Genomic DNA, 26,228 nt, shown 5'->3' with positions numbered 1-26,228 from the left:
AGTGTGTGTATATATATATACACATATATTAAATGCAGATTGAGTGAATAATGTGCCTATGCACTATGTGTATGTATATATATACATATATATACACACACAAACATGTGCATATGCCTGTTTGCATATGTGCACACATCTTCCAGTAAACAGGCGTGTAGGAGTTCTCTCAGAATTACCTACCAGCAGCCTGTTGAGCCTCCTTAACGTTTACTGAAAAGAAACACAGGCTAAAGCAAGATGTTTGTTTTCCAGGCTGGAAAACACGTCTCTCTGATGACAAAAAAAAAAAATGCCTTACAAAGACTTGACATCTTTTAATCAGGAGTTTTATCATCACAATCCTATGGACGGTCAAAAAAACACAGGAAGTCTAACTAATCAAAGCAATACAAACACATCACAGTGTTTAAGTAGAAGCCAATAGCCTGACTCTGTAGCAGGAAGGTGATTTAAAGGCTATGGCCTCATGTGGCATTTCCATTGATGACAGTCCTGCTCTCTTAGCATTAGGGCTGTAGAGGGAAAAGGTTTCTTAACTACTGCAAAGGTTTCTCTTCGGTTCACCTCAGAAGTTATTTGGAAGCATGAGTCGGCCAACTGGAAAACAGCTAGAGCCACAGAGAGCTTGTTATCTACATGGGGTTTCCCTTCCCCTTTACATCCCTGGAGGTTTCCAGCCTTTTGCTATTTCTGGCTGTGTGCACATGCAACCAGATTGGTTCAAATCTCAGCCAGAGGCTTATTGCAAAGCAAACATGTGGCACATCAAACAAAAAGTTGAGGCTTATGTTTGAACCAGCTGCTCTTCTCCTCTCTGAAACTTGCAGAATTTTTCTATGAAGAGCAAGGAAAGAACTATCTAGTACTGGTAGGACTATGTTGTCATCTTCTATGGAAACCCCTTTTTTATGGGTGGTTCATCTTTGAAGGGGCCTACAGGTCAATACCGTCTAAGAGAACAGACAGGAAAAACGGTATTTAGACTCCAAAAAACAAGCGCTTTCCCACTCCCATGTGGGAAGCTGCACTATCAGCAGTCTTGGGAGCCTACAAAACACATAATCATCATCCTTGCCCCAAGCAGAGCATCAAATCATAGAATTCTGCGCTCCAGGCAAGGTTTTTGTTTCTTGTCCTGGATATTTCCCATGAGATACAGGATCAGGGACGTTCAGTCAACACTATTAGCGAGTTTGACAGTGTTCAGCTATTGTTATCAAAGCCCATCACAAGTTTATTTCTAGACTCGTGCAATGCCTCCAAAGCCAAAATAAATGCCTCCAAGGATCTGAGGTGATAGGCAAGGCAGATATAGCAGTGCTGAGCACACATCTCAAGCTCAGTAGCTGTCAGCCCCACAGTTGTCAGACTCATCAGCTCCAATGCACTCTCTGCTTCACTTCCAAGCTCACCGTTCACCTCACTAGTAGGAAAACAGGGCCAACAACTTCTTTGGGCAGTTGTTCACTATCTGTTGGATTTGAATGCAGCAGGGACAACAGGACACCTCTGCCGTGAGCATCATGTGGTTGCTGAGGAGCCACCCACAAAGACGTAGGAGGAAAGAGGATGGTGGAAGCTGGTGCCAAGGCTGGAAGCTACAGAGGAAGAGCTGCCTTTCAGCCATTTGCATAAGTACTGTGAGAACACAAGAGAGAAGCAAGGAGGCTTGAGAAACCTTTTAAAACAACCAGCAAGGGTGTATTCTGCTGCCACACTGAGACTACAGACCAGTTATGAAAACCACAGCACTTCTTTGCAGAGAGTTTTAATCATAATCATCACATCAGTTTTCAAATGTGCACAGAGTAGTTCAAAATGCTGTTACAAACTCCTGCATTTTTTTTTCTTTTACAATTTCACTTATTTTTATAGTTACGACGCAAGGCACTGCAGCAGGTTCTGCAAGGCTGAAAAACACAAACAGAACGGCATTCTCATTTGCTTCTGTACCAGTGAACACAGCAAACTGAATACTGAGGGTAATAAAAGATTTCGGGGAACATGCACAACCCTCTGCCATAAAAGACCAAGTCCTAAATCACAAATTGTTGCATGCCAGCAAGTTATGCTTTCGAGGCTTGTGAGGTTGCACAGAAATTGCTGGCTGCCAGGGAGGACGTGTTTGCGGGACGCCAGCCACTTCCCTGATTTCCCCTCTCTCTCTCCCTTCTCTTTGCTGTTACAACATCATAAGCTGTCAGAAGTAAAAGAACAGCTCCAAGTTTCACCCTAAGCTTCTTTCTCAACAGCAGGAAACTATTTTTGCTCCAATTTGTCATTCCGTCTCCGCAAGTTCTTGGGTTAGCTTGGGGATGACAACCTCGTGATGCTTTCTGTTTGCCAGAGCAAGGCTGGGATGGTAACGGCTGGCAGGAACTGCCCTAACTTCCACAGAGGTGCCAGGAGAGAAGGATTTGCTTTTAGGTTAGAGGAGAGACTTCAGGGACAACAGCAGAAACCTGAGTGTTGAAGACCCCAGCAGGCGCTGCAGCTGAAGGGCCAGCTCACACCTGAGCCCATGCCCAGCAGGAGACACACAGTACCTGTTAGTGAAACAGGGTTAGGGAAAGTTAGCTAGGGAAGTTAGGGAAAACAAGCCCAATTGGGCAAGATCACAGATAAGAGCTTCCCTCTGGCTGTGGGTGAACGTGATACTCAGCAACATGGACACCAACCCCTCCGCAGATGCAGAGAAGGGCGCATCTGCCTATAGTCTCTGATTTATCATAAATGAAACATGGACAGTCCTCTTCTTTACAACATACAAAATAGTAATATTAGCGCCTCATACTTCTTATTGCGTTAGTCATTAAAGACTTAAACTGATTCCTCTCCCTCCTTGCCTCCACAGTTATAATCATTATTATTTCCTTGTGCTTCAGCAAGTGAATTTCCACTGTAAAACCTCCTGCTAGACCTTCCCACCTATTAAACTGAAGAGAAAAAAAATGTTGAGATGTGATTTATTAGGGAAGGAAACCATTTAAATGTATTATTCATTAAAAACAGGAAAATAAAACTAACAAAGCAACTTTGATCTCTTTCCCAGTTAATTCACATGCCAGAAGCCCTTTGCACCATAGGTTTAGAAGACTTCCAACTATGCTGTGCTAGGTATAGGGTATAAAAAGTACTCAGGGAATGACAGCCCTTATAGGGCAAAGTCACCAGGACCCATGTGAAATCTTTGAGAAAGGGCTAACCGGCCTGTTGGCCAAGCAGCAGCGAGATCCCGAACCTGCCCCTGCTCCCGGCACCTCCGGGCTCGCGCGTTGCCGCAATCGGCAAATCCCGGCTCGGGCAGGTAGCTCTGCAGTAGGTGTTGCAGCACGGTTAGCAAGCCCTGCCTACATAGGAAACTGCCAAGTTACATCTATTTTTAACCAGAAGCAATTTAAAGCTATCAGCAATTTAAAGATGTTTTTAAGTGGATGCTTTGGGGATGTCTTTTTTTTTTTTTTTTTTTTTTTTTTTTTTTGGTTATGTGGTCCATTTAGGAATTGGAGTCTGCCACTTTGGTATAAAAACAGAAAAGTCCACACAAGGTTTTATGCTCTAATAAATCCGCTCAAAATCCACACCTTGGTGTTTGACAATTGCAACTTTTCAGCACAGATACAGGCCTGCATGTGACTCAGAGGCAGCAGCAGCAAAATAGTCTTTGTGTGACACGAGACAAAACGAACTAAAGAAGAAAAATGAGGTACCATAGAAAGCGCAATGAAATGTGCAGCTTCTACCAGGAAGGACCCAAAGTTTTGCATTGGTTGCAACCACGTCGCTCATCACCATAGTCTCTCACCTTGCTCATCAGGACACCATTTTCAGTGGGAAAGTAAATCCCAGCCAGAAGCACAACTGGAATCCAGAGAGGAAGGAATTACTTGGGAGCGTTAATTAATTCAGACAAGTTGCTTAAACAACCTCCCTTTTTTCTGCTGCCAGAGCCTGTGACTCCTCTTCTATGGCTGTCACCAACACCTCAACCTTCCCTAAGTCTTCCCCAGCACACGGGGTTCGCTTGGAAGGATGAATCACCAACAACCTCCCTGCAACAGCTGGATTCTCCTGGTCAACTGGTCACCGAGCAGACCCAACCCAAAGCGGTCCAGCCACATGCTCGGCTTTAATTACAGCCCTTTCCTGCTACTCTGAGATTTCCACGGGGCAGCTTGCTAGTAAGTGCTCCCATTGCGACAGCCTTACAAAGCAGGTTGTTTTCCATGTCGCTCTCCCACGCAGGTTCCCACACGCCCTGGGCTGAGCAGAACATTTGTCAGGAGGAGGAATCCTCTCGTATTCCAGACTTCTTACTACGGATGAAGAGATTTGCCAAAGGGCATCACCTTTTCCCACGAGGACACAGTCCCCACCTTGGTTACGCGACGGGGAAATAACCAAGCGCCAAGGCTAGCGGTAGCACCTGGCTTCATTTCAAAGCCAGTCCTTGACGTCTTCCACAAATGGCACAGCCCATGCCTGCTCGGCCTCGCGCCACGCGCCGACAGATTACGCTGTGCCGACAGATTATTCTCATTTCCCAAAGGGATTTCCCCACGAGCTGCATGCCAGGAGCAGCGCTGTGTTTGGGGAACACAGCTGTCCCAGGCAGCTTCCCATCCAGCTGATGTAACTCCAGGCGATCCGCCCCTTCCCCATCTCCTCCCCAATGCAGTTTACACATTGAAATAGATGTTTCTGGATTCCTGAGATATATTTAATCAGCTTTCAAAAGCACATGTCCCAAATCCATAAAAAATACAGTTTTAGAGATGCTAGGAGCCACATGCAGAGGGTGTTGCTGGCCCTGGCTCAGATGCTGTTCTATGTAGAGAGGAAGGTCCCCAGCTGATTTCACCAGCTCTGTGACAGCCACCAAGACCAACAACCAATTCTGCTGCCTCCCTTGCACAAGCAAACTCGTGGTCTTTGCTCTAGGCGTTAGAAGAGCAGCAATAAGCACTTATTCTGCTTCCTCCAGGGCTCTCCCATCTCACTCCTCCTGCCTAATGAGCACTCAGAGGTGCATGAATAAGCAGAAAGTGACTTTCTCCAAGAGCATGTGATAGACACCTCGACCTGCACCTCCTTTCATCTCCTTGCTCTCCCAGTGTCTCTTTGGAGAGGGAACATTGCGGGGAATTTCTTTAGGCTGAAAGGACAGAGGATGAAAGTCAGGCTGTGGTTCAATACAACAAATTACCCTGATTTAAGCAGTCCTGCCCCGTACAGCACCTTGCCTTTGGTCCAGCATTGCCCTCCACAGAGTTGTTTTCCGGATGGATCTGTTCCCAAATCAAGCACACCTCACAAAGAGCTGTGTTGGCAAAACAAGAGCAGTGAAAACAATCTGGAAGGAAAAGAAGCCAGTCTGTTGTGCCTTTTGCAGGATGTCCAGACTACGTGCAGGATTCTCAGCTGTGTATCACAGAGCCCAAACACCTAGTGCACCTCTGCATTCACTACGACACGGGACACAAGGAGCAACACAGAGCTCTGCCATAGCCCTGACGTGCAAGTTGCACTTGTCTTCCCCTAGCCTCATGTTCACACGTGAGATACAGGAACACAGGAGCAGAGCGAGGTCCTTGCTTATCCCTGCAGTGCTCCGAGGGGTGAAGCTGGAGATGAAACACCTTTCTGCCTTGGCTTTGGCTGCTCTGTAAGCATGAACACAGTCTTTACATTGACCATAAAAGAGGGACACATTCTGAACACAAAAAAAATCAGCATTTGCTGCCTTCTAAGAGCTTGATTTTGTAGCCTTAGTGACATCCTTCAAATGAAAAGATTTTTAAGACTATTTCCCGAGCTTTCTAATCAAATAAATCTGCTACTGAAAAGAAAACTCTGAGTCTCAGCTGTATTTCTTGTGGTGACCTGTGGCACCTCATTCAGTGCCCTTGCTCTATCTCCCAGCAGATGGAGAAGGAGAGCAGGAAACTAGGGGCTGCTTACATAGGTGTGCGGGCTTCTCAGAGCCTTCCTCTGCACCACCTGTGGGCTCCTCCTCCTCCTGGCCTTAGTATCACACACTAACACCTTGAGCTGAGCCAGAGGATGGATCTGGCTAAAAACAACCCCCAGACACCTCCAAGTTTGCAATGTTTCAGGTCAGTTCCCCAGTCCAACTACTTGGTGCAGAACTGAAGTGGGACATGAGGGCCAGCCCAAGGGAATCCCAAGAGTATCTCTCTCTCTGATAGATTTGCCCTGAATTGAAATTGCTGTCTCAGCCCTGGTTCCTGTGACTACCCACAGCGCCTGCACTGCCAGAACAACCTCATGGCAAGTGGCGGGTGGTGTCCGTGGCCAACAAGGCCAGGCTGATCACAAGCGATATTTTTTTTCTCCTAGAGGCTTGCAAACAGGTGGATTTTCCCAAAGAAAGCAGAAGGCATATTGAAACTCTGCAGGATCTTTTCTCTCCTCAAGTATGACTTTAAGTATGAAGTCACACGGAAAAACACCACTGGGAACTTTTCTGTCAAAGCCAGATTTTGGTCCAGCATCTCATTCTGGAAGATACTGAATCATCTCTGCTAAAGCACTCCAGAAAACAAACAAACAGCAGCCAAGGTAACCATGTGGCACAACAGGATGTTGTTACCTTGGACATCACCTGATGCCAACAGGCGCAGTGGTGGCGATGCTCACACAGCAGCCAACGCTGGCCCTGAACAGCAGCCTGTTGAGACAGACTTTGGGATGTGTGAGCGCGGGCTGGCAGGTCCCCCAGCACCAGGAAGACCCTTGCCTGGTGTGTGACCACCTGGATTAGTGACCTGCTCCAGAACCCAGCGCAGACCTGGATATTAAATGAGACGCAGTCTAAATGAATGGAGTGGAAAAGACATTTAAAAAATCTGTTTTTCTTTTTGGGTGTTGTTGCTTTTTCTTTCTTTTTCTTTTCTCCCCTTCCAAGTTCCGCTACAGATTTCCAGGGTGACCATGGGTAAGCAACTTGAGGTACCTGACTGATCAAACAGATGAATGTCCGACCCAAAGCTCAAGAGCTGTAACATAGTTACAGAGTTCATGAACTGTGCTGCCGTAGTGGGGCACCAGCCTTCATCCCAGCCCGCGGTGTGACTTGGGTGCCCTTGGCCATAATGGGCAGTGAAGGACATGGCTGTGAAATGGGGTCCTCCACCGCAGGGGAGAGCATGGAGTGCTCCTGCCCAGGAGGGGACAGGGCAAGAGGGCTGCTACCATCATCTGCAGCTGGGTCCTAACCTGCAACAGCTTTGGGCTCTTCTCCTTCCAGCCCACACTTGTCCATCTGCTTCGCTGTGGCAGAAACATCAACCTCTGGGCTGTCTTCCAGGGCCAAGCAGAAAGATTTAGGTGATCACCGTCACTTCTTCCAGGAATCATGTTAAAAATCAAGAAAAGAAATATCTCTGCTCCTCATTACAGCTGGAAACACCCCAATCCTAGAGCAGACTGCAAGCTTGTATATTTATATCTAGGCTTGAGAGCCTAGACACAACAGTCTCCTGAGAAAGAAAAGTTAACACTGATATTGCATTTTTACCACATCCGGATACCTAAGCTATTGGCAGGTCTTGACAAATCATGAATTGCTGAATTTACTTGAGTGTGGAGCTCAACCAGATCATCTTCAGAAAATAAAGGCAGCCTCGAGGTTGATACGATGGGATGGGGAGCTGCTCAGTTCCTGCCTCTGCTGTAGAGTCCCACCAGAGCACTAAGTAACCACCTCATTTTGCCCAGCCCTAGACCTTCCACCACTCTAGAACTAGCACAATTGTTTTCCCCTGATGCTTTTTTCCAGCATAAAATTCAGAACTTACCTTTTTATTTATTCTAAATAGAGGAGTATGTGGGATATCAGAGCCCAAAGAGTACTTGGGGTTCTCCATGACATCTTTAAAATTCAGTGCTCAAATTCTGAAGGCTTTATTAAAAATAAAGTGATCACACTATGCTCCCCCTGTAGACAGTAATGATTCTTCATTATGCCCAAGCTTGTTCACTTGTCCTCGTTTCTCATTAGACAGTGGATTCCCTGTACAACACCCAGCACAGTGACCCCTGCTCATGCCACCATAGGATTCAAAGGTGCAAGTGAAAGGCAATGCTCAGGAAGATCCAGTGCTCTCCCCTTTCCCCATGGGATTTCTCAGCCAAAAGGAGGTTTCCCAAAAAACCCGAAGGCACCTTCACCTGAAAAGGCCTCTAAGCAGCTTTGTGTGGACTCCCTGACTATGAAATTCTCTCCTGGGATCTTCAGCATTGCTGAGCAGCTGTCACATCCCTGTACTTAGCTCTTAGAGACTTAGTGGCACTGGTGGAGCCACTCTTGCTCCCACTCACTCAGCTGATGCAGTTCCCTTGAAGTGTGAGGGTGCAGGGTCTGATCCCAGGAGAGCAATAGCTGCTTGGGACATCAAGATCAGCCTTTAGACCTTGCATCCTTCCTTTTAACCTGGCTGACACCTTCCAACACAGCTGAGGATCCAGCCAAGAGCATCTGGCTCCCATGTGGAGACACAAGGCACCTGTGGCTCTGTAAGGGCTCACTCCTCAAGAGGGTGATCAGGTTGGACTCTTCCCCATGGATGCAACGGCGTTCCTACCCACTACCATCATGGAGAGCAGAGCTGGGCCATCACGGGGGACCTCTGCAAGCCCCTTGCTTGAAGCAAGCAAGTGTGTGACCAGCGTAAAGCAATGAGGCATTGAAAAGGGCCTTGGGAACTCATTTTACCTAATACAGGTGATCTGGAAAACCGCTTTCCCTGTTACTCTATGACATGAAAGACTTTGGGCTAGCCATAAGCTCTACATGTTCTGAGCCTGTGAACCAAAGACAGCAGAACTTTTTCATCCTATTCTGCATTAATGTTGTTTAGGACAGGAGGTTCCCTGTTGCCTTATGACATGCCCCAAAATTCTCCCGTTTGGCCCAATAACCCAAAAGGGAGTTACTGGCCAAGTGAACTGACTAACTAGTCACTAAGAACAGGGCATTCTTCATTGCTGGTTCCTAATACTCTTTTAACTTTAAAAAGCAGTCTAAAAAACATCATTACTACAGTTTACAAAGTAAACTGAGCAGCTACACTGCAGCACTGAGCAAGCACCCACCTTCCTAGCACAACAGCTGCACAGCTCAAGGTGTTCAGGCTGCACATCTACACATGTGCCTAACTGCAGACAGGCTGGTTAAGACAAAATCCACCTCACATGGGAGAAAGATATTCTGAGAAAAACAAGAGAACGTGCTTGAGAAGAAACCATCCCATACACTCATGACAAATGCAAAGTCAAGAACTATTTCCTGCTTTAGAGGCAGGTTCTGGCTTCCTCGTTGCTGCAAAGCCTACCTGCATTAAATATTTAGCAATGGGTGCTAAATCTGCTCTACCAAGTCACTTGGCTTTTCAATATTTTCATTGTTCTATTTCTTACCCAGAGCTCAAATTTGTCTTTGTCTTTCCTGACACTGAAAGAAAAGAAACAACCCTTACTTACCGCACAAGGGTAAATTTAAAATTGAACTTCAAGCCAAAATTATCATTTTTGAGTGGCAACGTCAAAAAAAAAAGTGCAAATTGCAAGAATTTGAAGCACTGAAATAGAAGCACTTATATTTTCTCCAGAGCTCACTTCATTCATTAACTTATTCCAATAATTACTTTGTGCTACAGTTCATTAGCTTTGCTCAAAATGAAGAAGAGCAAATAGCAACTGAGGTGGCAACATCAGGCACTGTGCTACACTTTGCAGACAAAGCAACCAGGAGACTGGGCTTGTTTTGGGACTCCAGTGTTGCAAGGGAGAGAAGGTTCATGCCTTGCTGCAGGTATAAACCTGGGGCCTCTGCACCCACTCTGACCTGACTGCAGCAAAACACAGCAGCCCATGCAGAATTTCCTGCTCCCGGGTCGCTCCACTAGCTTCTCACAGATGCCAAGGAGCAAAAATAATGAGCAATTAACCCTGATTCGTGGCAAATATTTTGTTCTAAATCATTTGATTCTTCCCCAAGAAGGAAATAATTAATGGTTGGCTGTTTCCAGCTCAAACTGGTATTTGGTAGTGAAGAGGCAAAGCAGAGCAGGTCTGAATTCATGCCACCAACACCAACCACGCAAAACCTGCTGGGGACACCCCGACAGCATCACAGTGTCACCAGCTGGGAACAAGCCCCAAGGACAGCAGCGCCCAGAGGTGCCAGGTCACCTTTACCCAGAGCCAGGGGACCTGGGGGACACCCTAGGGAAGCCACACAGCCCAGCCGCTCCTGCAGGAAGTGCGGAGGTACCGTCCTCAGCAGCATCCACACCAGGGAAGTGCCCTGGACAACGGCTCGTTAATACCAAGGGTATTTCTTTCCAGCAGTGGTGAGGAAGAAGGTCCTAATCAGAAGTTAACTGAGAAACAGAGACAGCAAAGGTGGGAGAAGGGGAACATCAGGGGACTTTATATCCTCAGCAGCTCTAACTGTGTTGGAGATCATTCAAGCTAACATTTTCCTTTAAAGGTGACTTAAAACACAGCTTAAAACTGTGTTTACAGCTTAAAACTGTGTCTCAAGGGTTATTTCAGAGATCCTGGCACATGTAGGTGACTACACAGCAGACAGTGGGAACACCCACAGTTCAGTAAAACCCATTCCCTATGGTCCCGAGGGCCCAGGAAGAGCTTCCCAGGAAGGGTTAATTAAATAAAGTCCTCTCACAGAAGGAGAGGAGAAAAAAAGAAAAAAAAAAAAACACAGAAACAATTCCTATGCAATGCCTCAAGTTTGGCACAGAAACGTTGCTCAGCACTTTCTGTATAAAGCAGACTGTGAAGCAGAGCTGGTGTTAGGCCAACAGGAAAGGATCACAAGAGGACAACACGTTCCCTTCCATGGCGACAGGGCGCTGGGAGCAGCGGGGACCCCGGGCAAGGAGCTCACAGAAATTCCGTCATAGAAAGCTGCAGAAATTTGGTCAAATGGGCAAAAAGCAACCCCGGTCTGAGATAAGGAGATTTTTGTTTTATTTTTTCACCAGTAAGTTTATCCAGGAAAGGTCAGCTGAATGAGAGGAGTAATAGAATCAGATATAGCTTCACATAGAAATAAATGTTTCCAGTATAGAAAATAGAGATGAGCAAGGACAATTTAGCTAATCCTCCATCTCCCTGAAAAATTGCATGTATTTTTAGCCAGCAAAAAACAGCATATTTCCATGTCTCAAAGCAGCAGATTAAGACTAAAAGGCAGAAGAGATATTGTCACTGAAGTTTCCCTTCATAGAAGTAAGAGCTTTGAGAGAAAAATAATTTTAATTGTTTAAAATTCAGGTTTGTCTACTTGAAGTTGCTAAAGGAGCAACTATCCTACCTTTTTTGCTAAGTATTATCATTGGAATGCCCACCAGAGGAGGAAAGGTCCGTGAGGGAAGCAGGAAGACCAGTGCTGGAAGACAACCATCAGCACAGCGTGGGCTTTAAAATAAGCAAGGGAACACCGAGGTTTTGCACAGCCTAACACCCTGCAGGTACAGCCCTTGGCTTGCCAGAACAGAGGAAGGCCCAGATGGACACCTGGAAATCCTCCACATGGGCTTCCAAACACAGCACTGCTACTCCTCTCTGTGCCACAAAAAGAATAAAAAAAGCACAGTTTGGAAGGTAGGGATAGATGGCCATGGAAGAATCTACAAAGGAGTATTTTTCTTTTCCATGTGCTTCCAAGTTTCTATCTGTCACACTGCACTCATCCCCGCAGTATATGAATACTTCTTTCAGATACACTACGTGCAGTCACACAAGCACCTCTCTTCCTCCAATCCCTCTCTTGCTAAAGTAGAACCAAGTTGCATTTTTGGGCAAATAAGCTTTTGGCCAAACAAAAGCAACCACTCTGACAGCTAAAGAAAGGACCAGTGGCCAATTCCACTGGGAATGGCGATTTTGGGCAAGCTTTCTAGGACAATAAAATAATTCATCCCAGTTAGACCAAAAAAAGAGGCTTTCTCAAAGGAAGATGCTCCCTATAGCTACACTAACTCCCTTACACTATCTTTCTATCTGCTGCCTGCTGAAAGCAATGCAAAGAGCTGCTAAAAAAAACACACAAGTGGCTGCTCTACAGACACCACTTTGCTGCTTTTTTTACCTACTTTTTAAGTGACCTTTTCCTGCAGCACCAAGTCACTGCTGATAGATAGGTTTCAGAGCAGGAAATACAATGAGCTACACGCTTATCAGGCCACGAGTCACAAGAAAATGAGCAAAAGTCTGAAAAACCACATAGCTTGAAACTCCACATGGGTCTACGTGCTACATCGCTAAGATCTAATACAAACTACTGGCCCAGACATTTGGGTTTTACATATGCACCTGTGGATGCATACACAGAGTTTTACGTTGCTGCCAAGTTCGTCACAGCTGGTAGTGAGGATGTGGTTGTGGCTGCCCTCTAGATTAAGGCAAATAAGTGGGAGGCCACTTTTTGTGCTTGAAGATTGTGAGTTATTCCCCGTCTTCTTTCCAAGAAATTCAGTGTTAGGCACAACTCTGAGGCTCCACATTTCCAGGAAAAAAAAAAACAAAAAACAAAAAAAAAAAAAACAGCATTTTGCAAAGGAAACCTCTCTCTCTGACTGATGCCTCTGTTTCCTATTGATTGCAAAAAATCAGTCTCAACCTTTAGATTTGCTCTGCATTGTACCCTTTCTTGGAAACACATCTATACATGGGACTAAGCCACAAAGTCCCAGGAACCACCTTTGACTCAGCCTGTTCTGCAAGCCCTCCCATCCTCAATAAATAAGAGGAATGAAAAATAAACCATTTCAGCATTTCCCATTTTCCTCTGAAAGCAGTAGCAATACACACATTTGGGTTTGCTGTCTCTTGCCTCTGACACACTGTGAGCAAGATGTCTGTAACAGCTTAGCCACCAGCACAAGAGTGAATTTTTGGATTTACAAGAGTGCATTTTTGGATTTATGATCAGGTCAATCTGATCAACACTGCTTTAAATGGTTATCTCCTCTCAAAAGAGGAGTATGGCAATTTTTTACATGGATGGAACTAGAATTAATTAAAAAAGCCCTATAGTCTCTTGATCTCAGCGTCTCCTCCTTTCCATCATCTGCCCTTGCACTGGCAATTAAAACCAACTTTAAGTTGGTTCTTCCTTTTTACCCATACCCTGCCTAAGAGCCATTGCCTCCAAACCTGCAAAGTCACAGCTCCCCACACTTTGGGAGGAACATCTCCCAAATTAACTTGAAAAAGCCATTTTCACATCTCCCTACAACCACCAGTCAAAGCACACGTCTCACAAATGCCTTTCTAGAGCAAAAAACAGAACTGATCCTTTAACATTGCAGATAAGGATAAAAAAGAGCATCTCCCAGCCCTAAGAGTGTATGTCCAAGCAAGAAAAAACATGTATTCTTGTCTATTTTACAGATAAGAGAACTGAAAAGCACAGTGAGATGATGCAGCCTGCCCAAGTTTGCTTGGGAAGTGAATTTTGCCACTGGGAGACCAAACTCTGATCCTCTCAGCCCTGCTCCACTGCTGCGTCCTACTGAAAAGCTGCTGTTTTCCCCTACCCTTTTCCCCTGTCCTTTTGCAGGTGAGGGTGATGGACGGCGCCGCTGCTGTGGTGAGAAGCTGTAGGGTTTCTCTGCCTGTTAAACCCTGTCACTTGATTTCCTGCATCAGCCGTAGGCCGAGAACAGAGCCCTGCGCAGCCAGGCGCAGCCCCGCTCACCGCAGCCTTCGCTCACGCTCCCCTGTTCCCCAGCACCAACGCACTTGCTGGGAGGCTCTTTTTGGAGATGGGTTGTCACTAGTTTCCCATCTCCTCCAGCCAAGGCCAGCGGACGTTTGGCCATCGCTGCTGCTACTTGGCATGTTGCTTTGAGCCACCTCTGCTCTAGGCATCCCCTCCCCTGCGTGGCCAATGTCCCCTTTCCCCCTAGCCAGCACATCCCGCACTTCCTCCAATGTGCCAGGTTTTGCACAACAGCTCTCCAGTTAGACACATCTAAGACAACGCACATAAGCTTCCAGGGAAAGGGGAACTCTAGAAAGAGAAATGCATACAAAGTAGGTGGGAATCGTTATGGAATAAAACCATCCGGATGTTTTAAATATGTTCTACGTGCTCCTTATCTTACACTTCAAGAGGCACCCCGGTAAAAAATATATGTGACAAAATCCACTTCAAGGACAACTTCAGACAAGTAAACCAGATCAGGCAGGAATCAACTCCCTGGGTGCGAGATCAGAGTGATAGCAGACCACACAACCTATGGAATAAGAGGTTAACAGCAGTCCCTTCCCTGCGTGACCTGCACGAAGCGCCCTGTTCTCCTGCACGACACTAACGGACCACAATAACATCCACCAAAGCAGAGCTCTTAATGGAAACAAGCCAAAGTGCTTCTCTTACCTTCTGTGAAGCTGCCTGTCAGAGTTATGACAACAAATACTTTGCCTTCTGGCTCCAAATCCACCTGAAAAAGAAAATGAAATGTTAGAAGGCTGTTTAAGGCAAAGATTATTCTTAAGATTTTGTATCATAAAGGTAATATGTGATAACTACTATGAATCTACAAATATTTGCATACACAACACAAAATTTTCAAAGAAATTGAGCATCTGCAGCTCAAATTGCTCAGTACTGCTGGGAGCAAGGAAGAATCCAGTTCCTTATTCTTTAAGGAGCCCTGAATGTTGAACAATCTGAACCTTGCAGGAGGAAATAAAGATTAAAACAAGAGAAACTGTTAATAGTGTTCCAGGTTTTCAGATAAGGGAAAGAGAAGTAACATTAAACACACAGAATTATCTGAAAAAAATATCTGTTTGATGAATTGTATGTGTATTTCCTCCCTATTATACCTCATCCCATTAAATTGGTTTCAAGCTCTGGAAATACCACCGGCACTCCCATTCCTTACATAAATCACCTTTTGTCCTTAAACCACAGAAAATAGGAAGCCCTTAGTGCTGTTACTGAAGTACCTATCATTTAATCTAACTTAGATAGGGATTCAGAACACAGTTTGAGGGATCAGAGGTTCAATCCATGTGTCAGTCAGCTTGCCCTTGAAAGAAGGTTCTTATTTTTTTGGTTAGCAACTTTTTCATTTTTCTTTACATTAAATTATGCTTTTGTCGTTTGTTCACCAGCTTTCAGCAAAATCACAACTAAGGATCCCTGTGGTTCAAATCAGGCTGTCACACAGAACCTTCATTAGGAAAAAAAAGAAAGAAAAACAAAATATCCCACTAAACTGCAAGGATAAAAATAGCAAAGAGAAGTTTCACACCATATGGGTACTGATAGACTCTGCAAAACAGAAATTGAGAAAACAGAGCTCTCCAAAGGAATGATTAAATGTGATAATTTCCAACTGTTTTTGCTTGTATACAGTCACCTTTCCTTGGTTAGAAAGAAATTAAAACAAGCTTTCTACTTTAGCAGTACAAAGTTGCACCATGAACTTGTGCAGAATTTAATACCCCTCACGCACAAAGTGTGGAGTAGGAAGGCGTTTTCCCAGTGCTGGTCAATGGGAGGATGAGGAATTCAGAAGTAAAACTTAAATACTCAGCTTTGAGTCAACATTGATTTTCATTTTAATTTTCCTGTTTGCTTGGGCTGCTTGCTGCTCTGACAATAAGGAGGTTGTGTGCGAAGACCCTTCTGTCTCCCTTAACACAGAAGATATTCCCCAATAACCACTCAAATCCAACCACCCCTTAGGTGGCCTTGCTCAGATTATCCCACAGCTCAAGAATAAAATGAACCTCACCATTCTCAAGACCTCCTCATGGCACATGCTAGTGGGATCTAACAAGATGTTACAGCTGAAAAGCTCTGAAACACGGACTGAAGCCTGAGGACGGCACATGTTGTGAAAGTAGAAGACGCCTTGGGCACCCCAAAGACATCGATGCACCAAGAGCCATTTAGTGACTTCTACTGCCTGTGTTATACAAGAGGTTGAACCAGACTGTCTTGACAGTCTCTCTGGAGTAAACTGCAGTCCTTGCTGCGCAGTTCCCTGTGTTCCCGGCCACACATCCTGCCTTTATTGCTGCTTCCACACTCCACAGCACAGGAGCAGCCCATGTTTAATAAGAGCAGAGCACTTCCAAAGGAGGCAGCTGCCAACCGAACGGCCCTCCAGCCACAGATAACCCCATCAAGCAGCAGCTCCCTGCAATACTACCCCTAATGTTAGTATTGGCTACTGAAAGCCAAAAACCTCTGTCCTTGCAGAAAACCAATGTTTTCCTCCCCAAAATTATTAAAAGCTAAAAACAGAACAGGCAGTTGGTTTGGGTGAAAGATGAAGGTGATGCAGATCAGAGAACCAGAGACCCAGAGAAACTCAACAGCCCGAAGGCTGCAAGGACAAAGCTAAAGGGGAACGTGACCGTCTGCTTGTATTTGGCAGTAATAGTCACAAAGTAGTAAGTGACATTTTAAAAATGTGTATCTATAGATTTTCCCAATGGCATGATCTATCTAGTACAATAATTTTTCCCTTTGGAAATTGTAAAATATGTCCTGCAAAGTTTAGTGTTAGAACCCGAAATACACCACAGTTGAAGAAATCTTGTTCTATCAGCTACCACGCAGATATCACGCACCAAGATACCATGCAGATATCTTGCTGCATCAGTACAAAGTCAGACTTTTTTCCATTAGCATGATATGGACAACACCACAAGATGCTACAAGGAAACCCAACTAAACTCATGGTGTGCAGTCAGATGAGGTAAACGGTCAGTAAAGTCGTCACCCTCCGCATGTCGCTGCTCCCATCCCCAACTGCTCCCCCAGGAAATAACTGGGAGGACAAACATTGACCTGTTGGGTGTTCTAGGGGTAGCTCTAAGCCATGGAGCTCTATCTAAGGAGGGGAACACATGCCCACGTGTGCGGGGAGACCTTTAACCGCTGCTCTCTTCTGGTCTGAGGTGATGGAAGCAGCTCGTTTCTCTACGCCATGGGTAGGGTTGTCCATTCAGCTCACTCAACCTCTCTACAGCTACAAGGACAACACAGGATTTGGTTCCAGAGCTAAGTGTGTACTTTAACTCGTGTTGAACTTGTGAGGCACCCCGAGAGGAAGGGAGCAGGTCAGGACTGAGGAGCTGCGCTCGGCGCTAAGGAGGCCGCGAACCGCATGGCTCGGCACAGAGCAGAGGAGGGTTTTGTTCAGCGCTTCCAGCCGCTCGCACCAGGCCCCGTGCCCCAACTTGCTAAGATCACTCAGCTCCACGAGACTTCAAAGGGAGCTGCGAGTGGTTTTTCCCCCACAGGAGAGGCCCCAGCCCGTCATCTGACGCACCTTTCCCAGCCAAGAATGGTATTAACATCATTCCTGACAGCCAGACAGGTGTTAACAACTCCTCTTCCCCACAACCGTGTTGACAACACAAAACGAAGCCAGTTCAGAGGCGAACCAGGGAACAGGATGCAGGGAGACCGAAACGTTGTTCTATAATCACATGCCTCCACACATAGAATAGAAACTGGTCACGCATGATTCATCCCTGGAAGAGGTTCGGAAAACAAATCTCTGGAGGAGGGTAATCTCGCCGGCAACGTATCAACACCCAACTGAAGCATCCGCTAAACCCGAAGAGCAGGTAGAGCCAGGCGGCCTCTGGAGCGGCTGGCGTGGCGCGATGGAAAACTCCGGCAAGCGGGAAGAGGCGGCGCTGCAGGGCGGCACCGCTCACCCTGCCTGCCCGCCAGGCTCCCCATCCAAACCGGAGCGCTGTGCGCAGCTCCGGGACAAAACCTCGGCCTTAGCAGGGCACCTGGCACGAGCACACATTCCTGTGGAGGCCGGATTCACTACATAAGACCTTTTCTCCATCCAGAGATGATCCAAGATGGGAAGCCAGATCTGGAAGTACGCCGAGATCAATATGAATCTTTTTTTTATTACCTTTGGATCGGATACAAAAGCCAACCACGCTTACCCTGGAGCTCAGCACATCCTTTCTCCCATTGCTTTACTGCCCTTGCTTCCCTACAAGGCACACTGGGAAGCATCCCAGGACAGCCTTTTTTTTTTTTTTTTTTTTTTTTTTTTTTTTTAAAGGAAGGTCAATGCTGACGTGGCTTCGAAAACAGAACAAGCCAGACACTTGCAGTGAATAAATCAAATATAAAAGCTACCTGGGGACTTAATTAGCTTAATTAAACAAGTAGCTATACCTTTTGACTTCCTACACAATTTTTAAATTTAATTAACTGAACTGCATATGTAATCAGTCATTTGTAGAGGCAATTCCCAAGGCTCTGTTCAGTCATCGAGCTGAAAGTCTGGAAGAGTCTGGGTTAGTCTCAAGCTGTTTTTTCACATGCCTCTAGTTATTCCTTTTAATTTTTATTTTCTTAAGCTAACAGATCATGCCTTTGGAATGCCAGATCTTTCTGCGTTTTAATAACATAGCACCTCCATCCGAGCATGCCTTTGTCAGACAGGTCAAGTAGCAGCTTTCTCGGCCAGATACACACTGGCTGGCTTAATTAATCCATCGTTTCAGAGCCTGACAGTCACCTGCCTACAAGGTGAAGCACCTGAGGGGGGATCCTTAAGGCTCTCTTAATAGAAAGGACATTTGACATTTCAGAGCATCAGCAGATGGAGTTGCTTCTCGTGCAAATGCACAACATGCAACTGTTAGGAGTCGAGTCTGTCTGCAAAGGCTGGTGAGTGCCAGAGTAGCAACTTCTAGTCCCTCGCAGGATTAGAGGCCCAAATCATCTAACACCTCCAAGTTTCACTGGAATCCAACCCCTTTCCATGACTATTATTGCCACACATTTAGCACTGTGAAGCTAAAGCCACAAATAGGTGCAAAACTAGCCTCTTGTAACGCCTATAACCAGTTATTCCAGCTATTACTGTAATATTGTCATTTTAATTTTTGTTCCAGGACAACTGTTTAAAATATTACTTTTGTTTTCAGTCAGGCTGCATAATTACAAGCTGTGTGCCAGTCATGAATGATCAGGCAAAACTAACAACTCTTAACAGATCTTGGAGTCTTTAATCAATTTTAGTCTGCTTTCATTCAAGAGATTACTCCTCTCAACAGGGGATTTGCTCAGGTAAGAAGAGTAAGGGCTGCAGCAAGATTTATCCTCTCTCATAAAACTCCTGCTGAGAAAACCTGCTTGAGGATTTACAAATACAAGGGGAAAAAAAAAGTTTCAAGTCTTCAAAAAGTGAAGATTTTTGAAGTATGAAGCAAAGCCTGCTCCAATTGGAGATAAGCCAACTCAGATTGCTTTTGAAAAAAACAACCTCTAAAATGATGAATGATGCATCTGTAATAGTTGCAGGTGGCTGTTCTTCAGTTTATTAAAAAATGTGCACTTATAATGGGTTTTATTTTGTTTTTAATGCAAGAGAATTGGCTCAGGGACAGGTTCGCTAATTTTGTTCTCCATAAATCTTCAAAAGAAAGCCCAAAAGCCACGCTGACAGGATCTCCAATCTCTTTTTCCCAAGTTAGCATGGGAGAAGGGAGAGAAAATCCCATTGACTATTATCAGCTTCACAGCATAAGAGTATTTATACAGAAACTGAGTTTTTACCCTCAAAGTACTTCTTGCAAGCAAGAAACCATTCCTTCAGAAATTTAAATCCAATCAGCAAAAACAAGCCTCACTGCAACACAGAAGAGAGTCACGTGAACATATATATCACAGTCTGTTATAGACAAGGGGCTTCATCTACACCTGAGAAATAAGGGCAGGGATTGAAGTAACTAGGAAGGTAGGTGAACCAGAAAGAAAATACATCAAAGATGACCAGAAACTAGCAACAAGAGTCACATTTCTGCATGAGCAGAACATACAGAACCGTGAGAAAACTTTGTATAGTCCAGAAGGTGCCAAAAATCCCACCCTCGACTTGCTCACACTCTTAGTTCAAGAGGGTGTTGCTTTTTCGGACGGGGCTGCGGCGAGGAGAGGCAGGTGGTCCCATACGCGGCTTGCGTCCCGCTGTGGGCAGGTTTTGCAGCCGGGTGCTCAGGCTGAGCTCACTGCAGGCAGCTTTGCCATCGCGGGCTCCGCTAAAGCACGAGGCTTCCTGTGCTACGCGGCCGCGGCGCCGAGCTACGAACAGCAAGACCCGCTGCGGGCAGCTCTGCAGGCCACCGCGCGTGCGAAAGGGCAGCAAGAGGCGTTCAGCTGGTCACTGCTTCCAAACAAAGCCAGCAGCAAACCCCGAAGACCAAGATTCCCCCTTTTTCTGGAAAATTTGAGGGATAGGATGGAGACGAGCAGGTAAAGACACGTTTTGAATCAACACAATACCTGGGAACCACCAGGTCAGAAGCAATTCTGCTCTGCATTGCCTTGACTCATTTGCTCCAATGACTCTAATTGTTGCGAGGGGAGATCTCAGGCAGACAGCAGAGGTGGATGTGGGTTGCTTTGTGCCACCAGCAAACACAGTCCTTGAAACACAGGGGAGTTCAGAGAACAGAGGCAGAAAACCACTTTCCTGGGAAGAACCTGCCAGAACGTCCTTGTGCCACCAGGCTCCCTTCTTCCTGCTCCCCCACACAGGTTTTACGACCATAACCCCATGTGAACCAAAAATCACACAGACCATTCCTTACCAACACGGTCTACAAGCAGAGCTCTAGCTTTTCCGCACACACAGTTTTAAACATGGACACACCAAATGTCACTGTATCCATCAGATCTTGCTTCCAGCTCTCCTTGCCTAAATAGAGCTACTGTTTAAGGAGGGAAAAAAAAAAAAAAAGATACACAAAACAAATCTCTTCCATTTCCTAAAAGGCAGATATCGAGACCAATTCAGGAACATGGAATTAAAGGTTGGAAAAATGGAGGGTTTCATTTTCAGCTGTTCCTGCTCTTGACTACAACAAATACGCCCATGCACACATTTGGTAACTGTTATCAGGCTGTCAGCTTTGCATGTACAATGTATGGAAATCTGATGGCAAACACCTATACATGCAGCTCTAGGTACAAGAGGCTGAAAGTAGGACAGGGTATCTGCTCTTGAGAGGAGTTAGGAGCTTTGACCAGAAGAAAGAAAAAATAATAATAATACAAACAATATCCACCCATTTCCATTCAATAAACAGCAAAAACAGACCAATAACCTCAACAGTCAGTTGTTTAGTTGCTGAATAAAGGAATAAAAAATTGCCATCAGAAAATTCTTCAATAGCTACTGAACTATATTAATATTATTTTAGCTATGACATTCTAGAAACTTTGATGACCAAATGATGATGGCAGGTCACAATTTAACTCTCCTCCTAAATCTACAAGGAAGGAAATACTGTATCTCAAAGCTCTGGAGATGATCAACCAGCATATCTTCCATGACATGCATTATCTCAATAAAATTTGGCAGAAAACCCAGTAAGCTGTGTCAGTTTTGCTGTTTCCATTAAAAAAGAAATAATTTACTAACTGGAGAAATGCAAGCAAGTTGGTGGCACTTCCTGTTTAGAAACTGTCCAGAGGCCACAGACATATGTAGGTGACTGCACTTTTCTCAAAATAAAACATTGACATACCCGAGCTTATCATTTATGGAATGTCCCTTGACAAGGAAATAGCTGGTGATGCTCAGGCCGATAAGCCAACCAGCACATACCAGACTTGGGATCTGCTTGGAAAGGAGCACAACGGGCAGCTGAAGGACAGAGATAAACCAAAGGAATGGACAGAGAAGCAATAACAAGGCTCTTGGCCTTGAGGGGAAATCTTCCAAGGCACAGCACTCACCTGCAGTTTTAATTAACCTTATTAACAAATCTAAGCAGACTTATGAATCATTCAAGATTTTACATTAATCAGCAAAGCCTGCATTAAGGTCTGAGTTTCTCTGTTCAAAGAACTCTTGTTGGTCACCTACAGATTGTTATCCATACACTACGCCTGGAAAAAAATTGTGCAGCTTTAGTGAAATCTATTGAAGCATAGAATGTAAAACAGAAAAGTCACTACCTGCTACAAATGTAGCCCAAGGAAATTATGGGCTCCTAAAGAACAGCTTTTATGCTCCACAGAGAACCCATTTTCAGTTGTCATGAGAGTGACTTGCTTATTTACATAATTAGAGTCATTGCATAAGCTCAACTTTCTGTGAAATTCTTCCCATTCAAGTCTCCACGAGCTATGTCACTATTTCTAGAGCATTTTAGTGCGTTGCTGCTTTTCGGTCTGGTAGCTTCTTCTTTTCAAACAAGGACATAGCTGATGAGACCATGAACCACTAAAGCTTATTAGTTTCTTGATATAGCCCTTTAAATTTATCAGTACTCCAAGCAGAAAGAACATAGGCCAAAACCTTCCTCCAGGCCAACGATTTCTGAAAAGAAACCTCACTTTTGGAGAGTCAAGCTTTGATAACACTTTGATAACAACAGTTAGGCACTTGAGCCATGGTGGTATGGCAAAAGCCAGTCTATCAAGAGAAGTCCAGGTATCTATTGTGCTCTATCACAATTGAGGTGAACTATAAAAGAAAATCCTTGAGGAAGATTTGGGTGTTTAATCACAGAACAGTGGTTGGATGAGACCTCTGGAGATCATGCAGGCCAGCCACCACACACCCCTGCACCTTGAAGGCAGGCAGCAAGCGCAAACCAAAAGTAGCAAGGCTAGAAATGGTGCTTGTGGTCTCCAAAACCCTGACCTTGCCTAGTTCACCATGTCCACACTAGCTCACAGAAACACAACAGAGAGGCTAAAGATCCATGACAGCAACATACGTTTGAACTGCAGAGGTCCAATGCCCGGGAGAGTCAACTGCTCATTTTGCATAGGAGAAGCTGCCCTTCCCCATAGGGCCACAACCATCATCCCTTCCCCAGCAACTACAAAGACCTGCTCCAAGCACCTTATGGAGGGGAAAAAAAAAAAAAAAAAAAGTGTCACTATCACAATGAACTGATTTGTGTGCAAAATCAAGTTATTAGCAGTATTTCTGACAAAACATATGGTTTCAAATGGCACTGCGATCATTGACTTGGGGCCCTGGGAAAGAGGAAAGAAAGGGTTAAAAGTATTTTAGCCCCCGCACAAACCCCACTCTCATTCCATACCACAGCCCGTGCGTTGGTTTAACATCACTAGTACGCACATGCAAAAGCAGTAGCAATTTTTGACCAATTAGATGTTTCTAAAGGTAAAAAAAAAGGAGTGCCAAGGCATGCACTCCCCCAGCATTCCTGAAGGTATGATGTTCGCTCCTGGTGTCCAGATGTTCCTGCTCACAGCTCTGCTCCCATCCCACAAGGTTCAGCTCTGGGAGTCATCCTGGAGACTTTATTCAGCAAAAAGAATGTAGGTTGGGATCCAGGGCTCTGCTGACAACACCCAGAGAGAACACGCCACCACCAGCAATTGCTTTGCCAAGTTAGCTCATCCCTATTTACATGCTGTTTTTTTTTGTTTTTTTTTTTTTTTTTTAATTTGTGAGGAGTACGGGGGGGGTTATTTTAAAAAAATAAAAAATATTTTTGCACATTTTTTTAAAGGGGGGGATATAGATGAGATTCTTCACAGTGATAAACTCTTTTAATAAGTGTGTGTTACATCCTCATACGGAAAGGATCAGTTATGAGACCCTGAAACTAAACACTGCAAAATGACTGCCCAGGATCAGGCAGTTTTTAGTCCCTGGTTTAGTTTTAATCAAGGCTGCGATTACTGCTCTTCTCGGCTAGCTCACGAGAGAGATGATCTCAGCGTGCGCTTGTGACCATGCGGTCACAGCTGTGACTGCAGCAGCGCGGCGAGGGTGGCAAGGGGCCGTCGAGCACAGCCCTCGGCCCTCCACAGGCCACAGGGTGGGTGACAAGGGCTGTGTCACTGCAGGAAACGCTCTGTTCAACTGACCCAGCCATCTGCCTCCGTCCAAAGAGGCACTTCTGGTTTCGGCGTGCGACTGCACGCTAACGGGGGGCCTGCTGGCATCTCCCAACAGCACGTTGTCACGTATTTCCCCTTTCTGATATTTCTTTTTTCATCTCCAAAGTGTGGTTGCAAGACAAGAAAATGTTACTCGGCCAACGTGAACAACATGATTCTTGAAGGAAAAGAGAAAAATAAAAGAGGGGTGGGGAGAAATGCTCTAAGTTTTCTTTGAGGGTGGTTCGGGTGCTTTCACTTGGACGTCAGTCAGGAACATGACTCGATGCTCATCCTGTTTCTAGTCAAAGCTCAGTATTGCCAAGTTGCAGAGAAACCTTCTCCTCTAACACAGAGCTTTAGTCAGGGCTCACCACAGGTCCAAGCACACGGAGTTCCCAGGTGAGCCAAGAACGGGACAGGCAGTCTCTGTAACCAGGCCATCTTTTTTAGGACAACTGCTGTCATACGCCCTACTTTATATGTACCCGGCCTCTCTGCGTGTGGAAGGCCTGGCATTATGTCAGTGCCATGGCCAGCATTGGGAATACTTATTTTTATAGATACATGTGCTTTTAACTCCAGTCCGCCAGCTAAAGTGGATAAAATTATGGATTTCTCTCTGAAGAGAAGTCCTTCGCCTCCTGCGTGGCACCGCTGATGCTCTTCTTACCACCGAGGCAGCCCCTGACAAGGGACACACACAGCCTTAATTCCCCAAGTGTGATTTTACTCATACAAGAAAAAGGCAGAGCAATTTCTGTCTCAAGTTTAACCAGAGGACTTTCACCAGCAGAGAGCAGAAATCCCCTGCCTTCATATTTACCTACCCCCTACCTTCATATTTATTTTAATTTTAATAACATCCAGTAACTTCCCATCTCTAAGGTTTATCAAGCTCTGTGGTATAAAGCCCCAAAGCCAGTCAAACGGCTCCTCTCCTCTCTCCAAGCAGCAGGGCTACACTAAAAGAGCCATAAATATGATCACACAATTAAAGCCAGATCCTTAGCTAAGAAATCCTAAACTAGCTGAGTTGGAACCTTACCACAGCTGCAGTGCAAAGCTTCAGCTTTTTTGAATTTAAAGACTTTTCTTGGCTTCAAAGACTTCTGGGACATGGGACCACACATCCTAATATTAAGCATGAGGGTGGCTTTGAATGTTGAGATATAAAGTCTGAGCAAGTAACGACCCACTGGAAAATGCACAGTGAGAGATGGAAAGATGTGGTTCCTTTCAGACACCTACATATGTTCTGGTTGTGGCTTTGAAGCAAGCCACAACACTGTCTATTATAAAAGGTGCTGTTCCTGTGGAAACAGTTGCTTAATAGTCTTAGAGATGGAGTAAGAATTAATACTACAGTTGTTTAAAATTTTGCAAGCACTCATTTACTGACTACAAAAAAATAGTCAAAAAACACAGGTACTGCTCTTACTTGGTGATGATCAATAAAATTAGTAGGCATAGGTAGTTATTCTGTACAGCTGAATTAACTTAAGAAATAAAAATTCTCTGCAAATACAACTCCACGTGAGCAGGACTTTTACTATGAGCAGACAGCTTAAACCAACTTAGAAGTGAACCACAAAATTTTCACCGAGGAAACGCTGGAGAGCTTTCTGAGGTCAAGGAGAGCCTCTCATATCAGTCTCTTGGGAGTCAAACACAAGAGAACCAAAGGTTGTATAAAAACAGGAAAGCTCAGTATCTGTGGTCCTTTCACACTTTATTTTCATGTTCAAAAGAGGAACACGCACTTCAGAGCCTGTTACTAAAGTGAGAAGTGTCGTTGCTTAAGAGCGACGTGTACAGCCTACCCACTGCGCAGGCAAGTCTGCAAAAATATTGCTTCTGGATTAAAATAGATCCTTGCATTACAAACACTCCTTTTTCTGTGACAAAGGGAAATGACATCTCACAAGGACACAGCAGAGGGGGGTTTTGTACATGTCCAGTGGTGGTTGTAGGTAACTGCCCGAAAGAGCACAGGGCTGATAAATGATTAACCAGGGTCTTCAGGAGACACAAAATCAAGGCGAGAACCATCTTAGTGTTATCAGGTTTTGACCAAGGAGCATCTTGTCCCCAGATCCCTGCCCAAACTGTCCTTTTTCTTCCAGATGTTGCTGCACGCTGCAAAGGCAGCAGAAGGGACCCTGCATTGGCACGTCTCAAACCACAGCTCACAACCCACTGCGTGAATTCACACTGCCATTGACTGAGGTTTTCCTTAGCATGCCGGGCTGTGAAATAGCGTGGGAGGGAAACCAAGATTTGAGCGAGA

At 45.2% G+C, this 26,228-nt stretch overlaps 1 protein-coding gene across 1 annotated transcript in view; it reads right to left on the bottom strand.

Annotated features, from left to right (window-relative positions):
• PRKCH (protein kinase C eta) overlaps window positions 1-26,228 on the bottom strand; it is a 103,419-nt gene that overhangs the window by 67,873 nt on the left and 9,318 nt on the right. The window contains exon 2 of the mRNA XM_088539532.1: window positions 14,441-14,504. Coding sequence (XP_088395658.1) covers window positions 14,441-14,504 — 64 coding nt within the window. The remainder of the gene's footprint in view (window positions 1-14,440; window positions 14,505-26,228) is intronic.

This window comes from Tinamus guttatus, unplaced genomic scaffold, assembly GCF_059628265.1.
Source record: "Tinamus guttatus ecotype Peru unplaced genomic scaffold, ASM5962826v1 Tinamus_guttatus_pri_ptg000048l, whole genome shotgun sequence".
Lineage (NCBI taxonomy): Eukaryota > Metazoa > Chordata > Aves > Tinamiformes > Tinamidae > Tinamus > Tinamus guttatus.
This window is presented reverse-complemented; position numbering and strand designations above follow the sequence as displayed.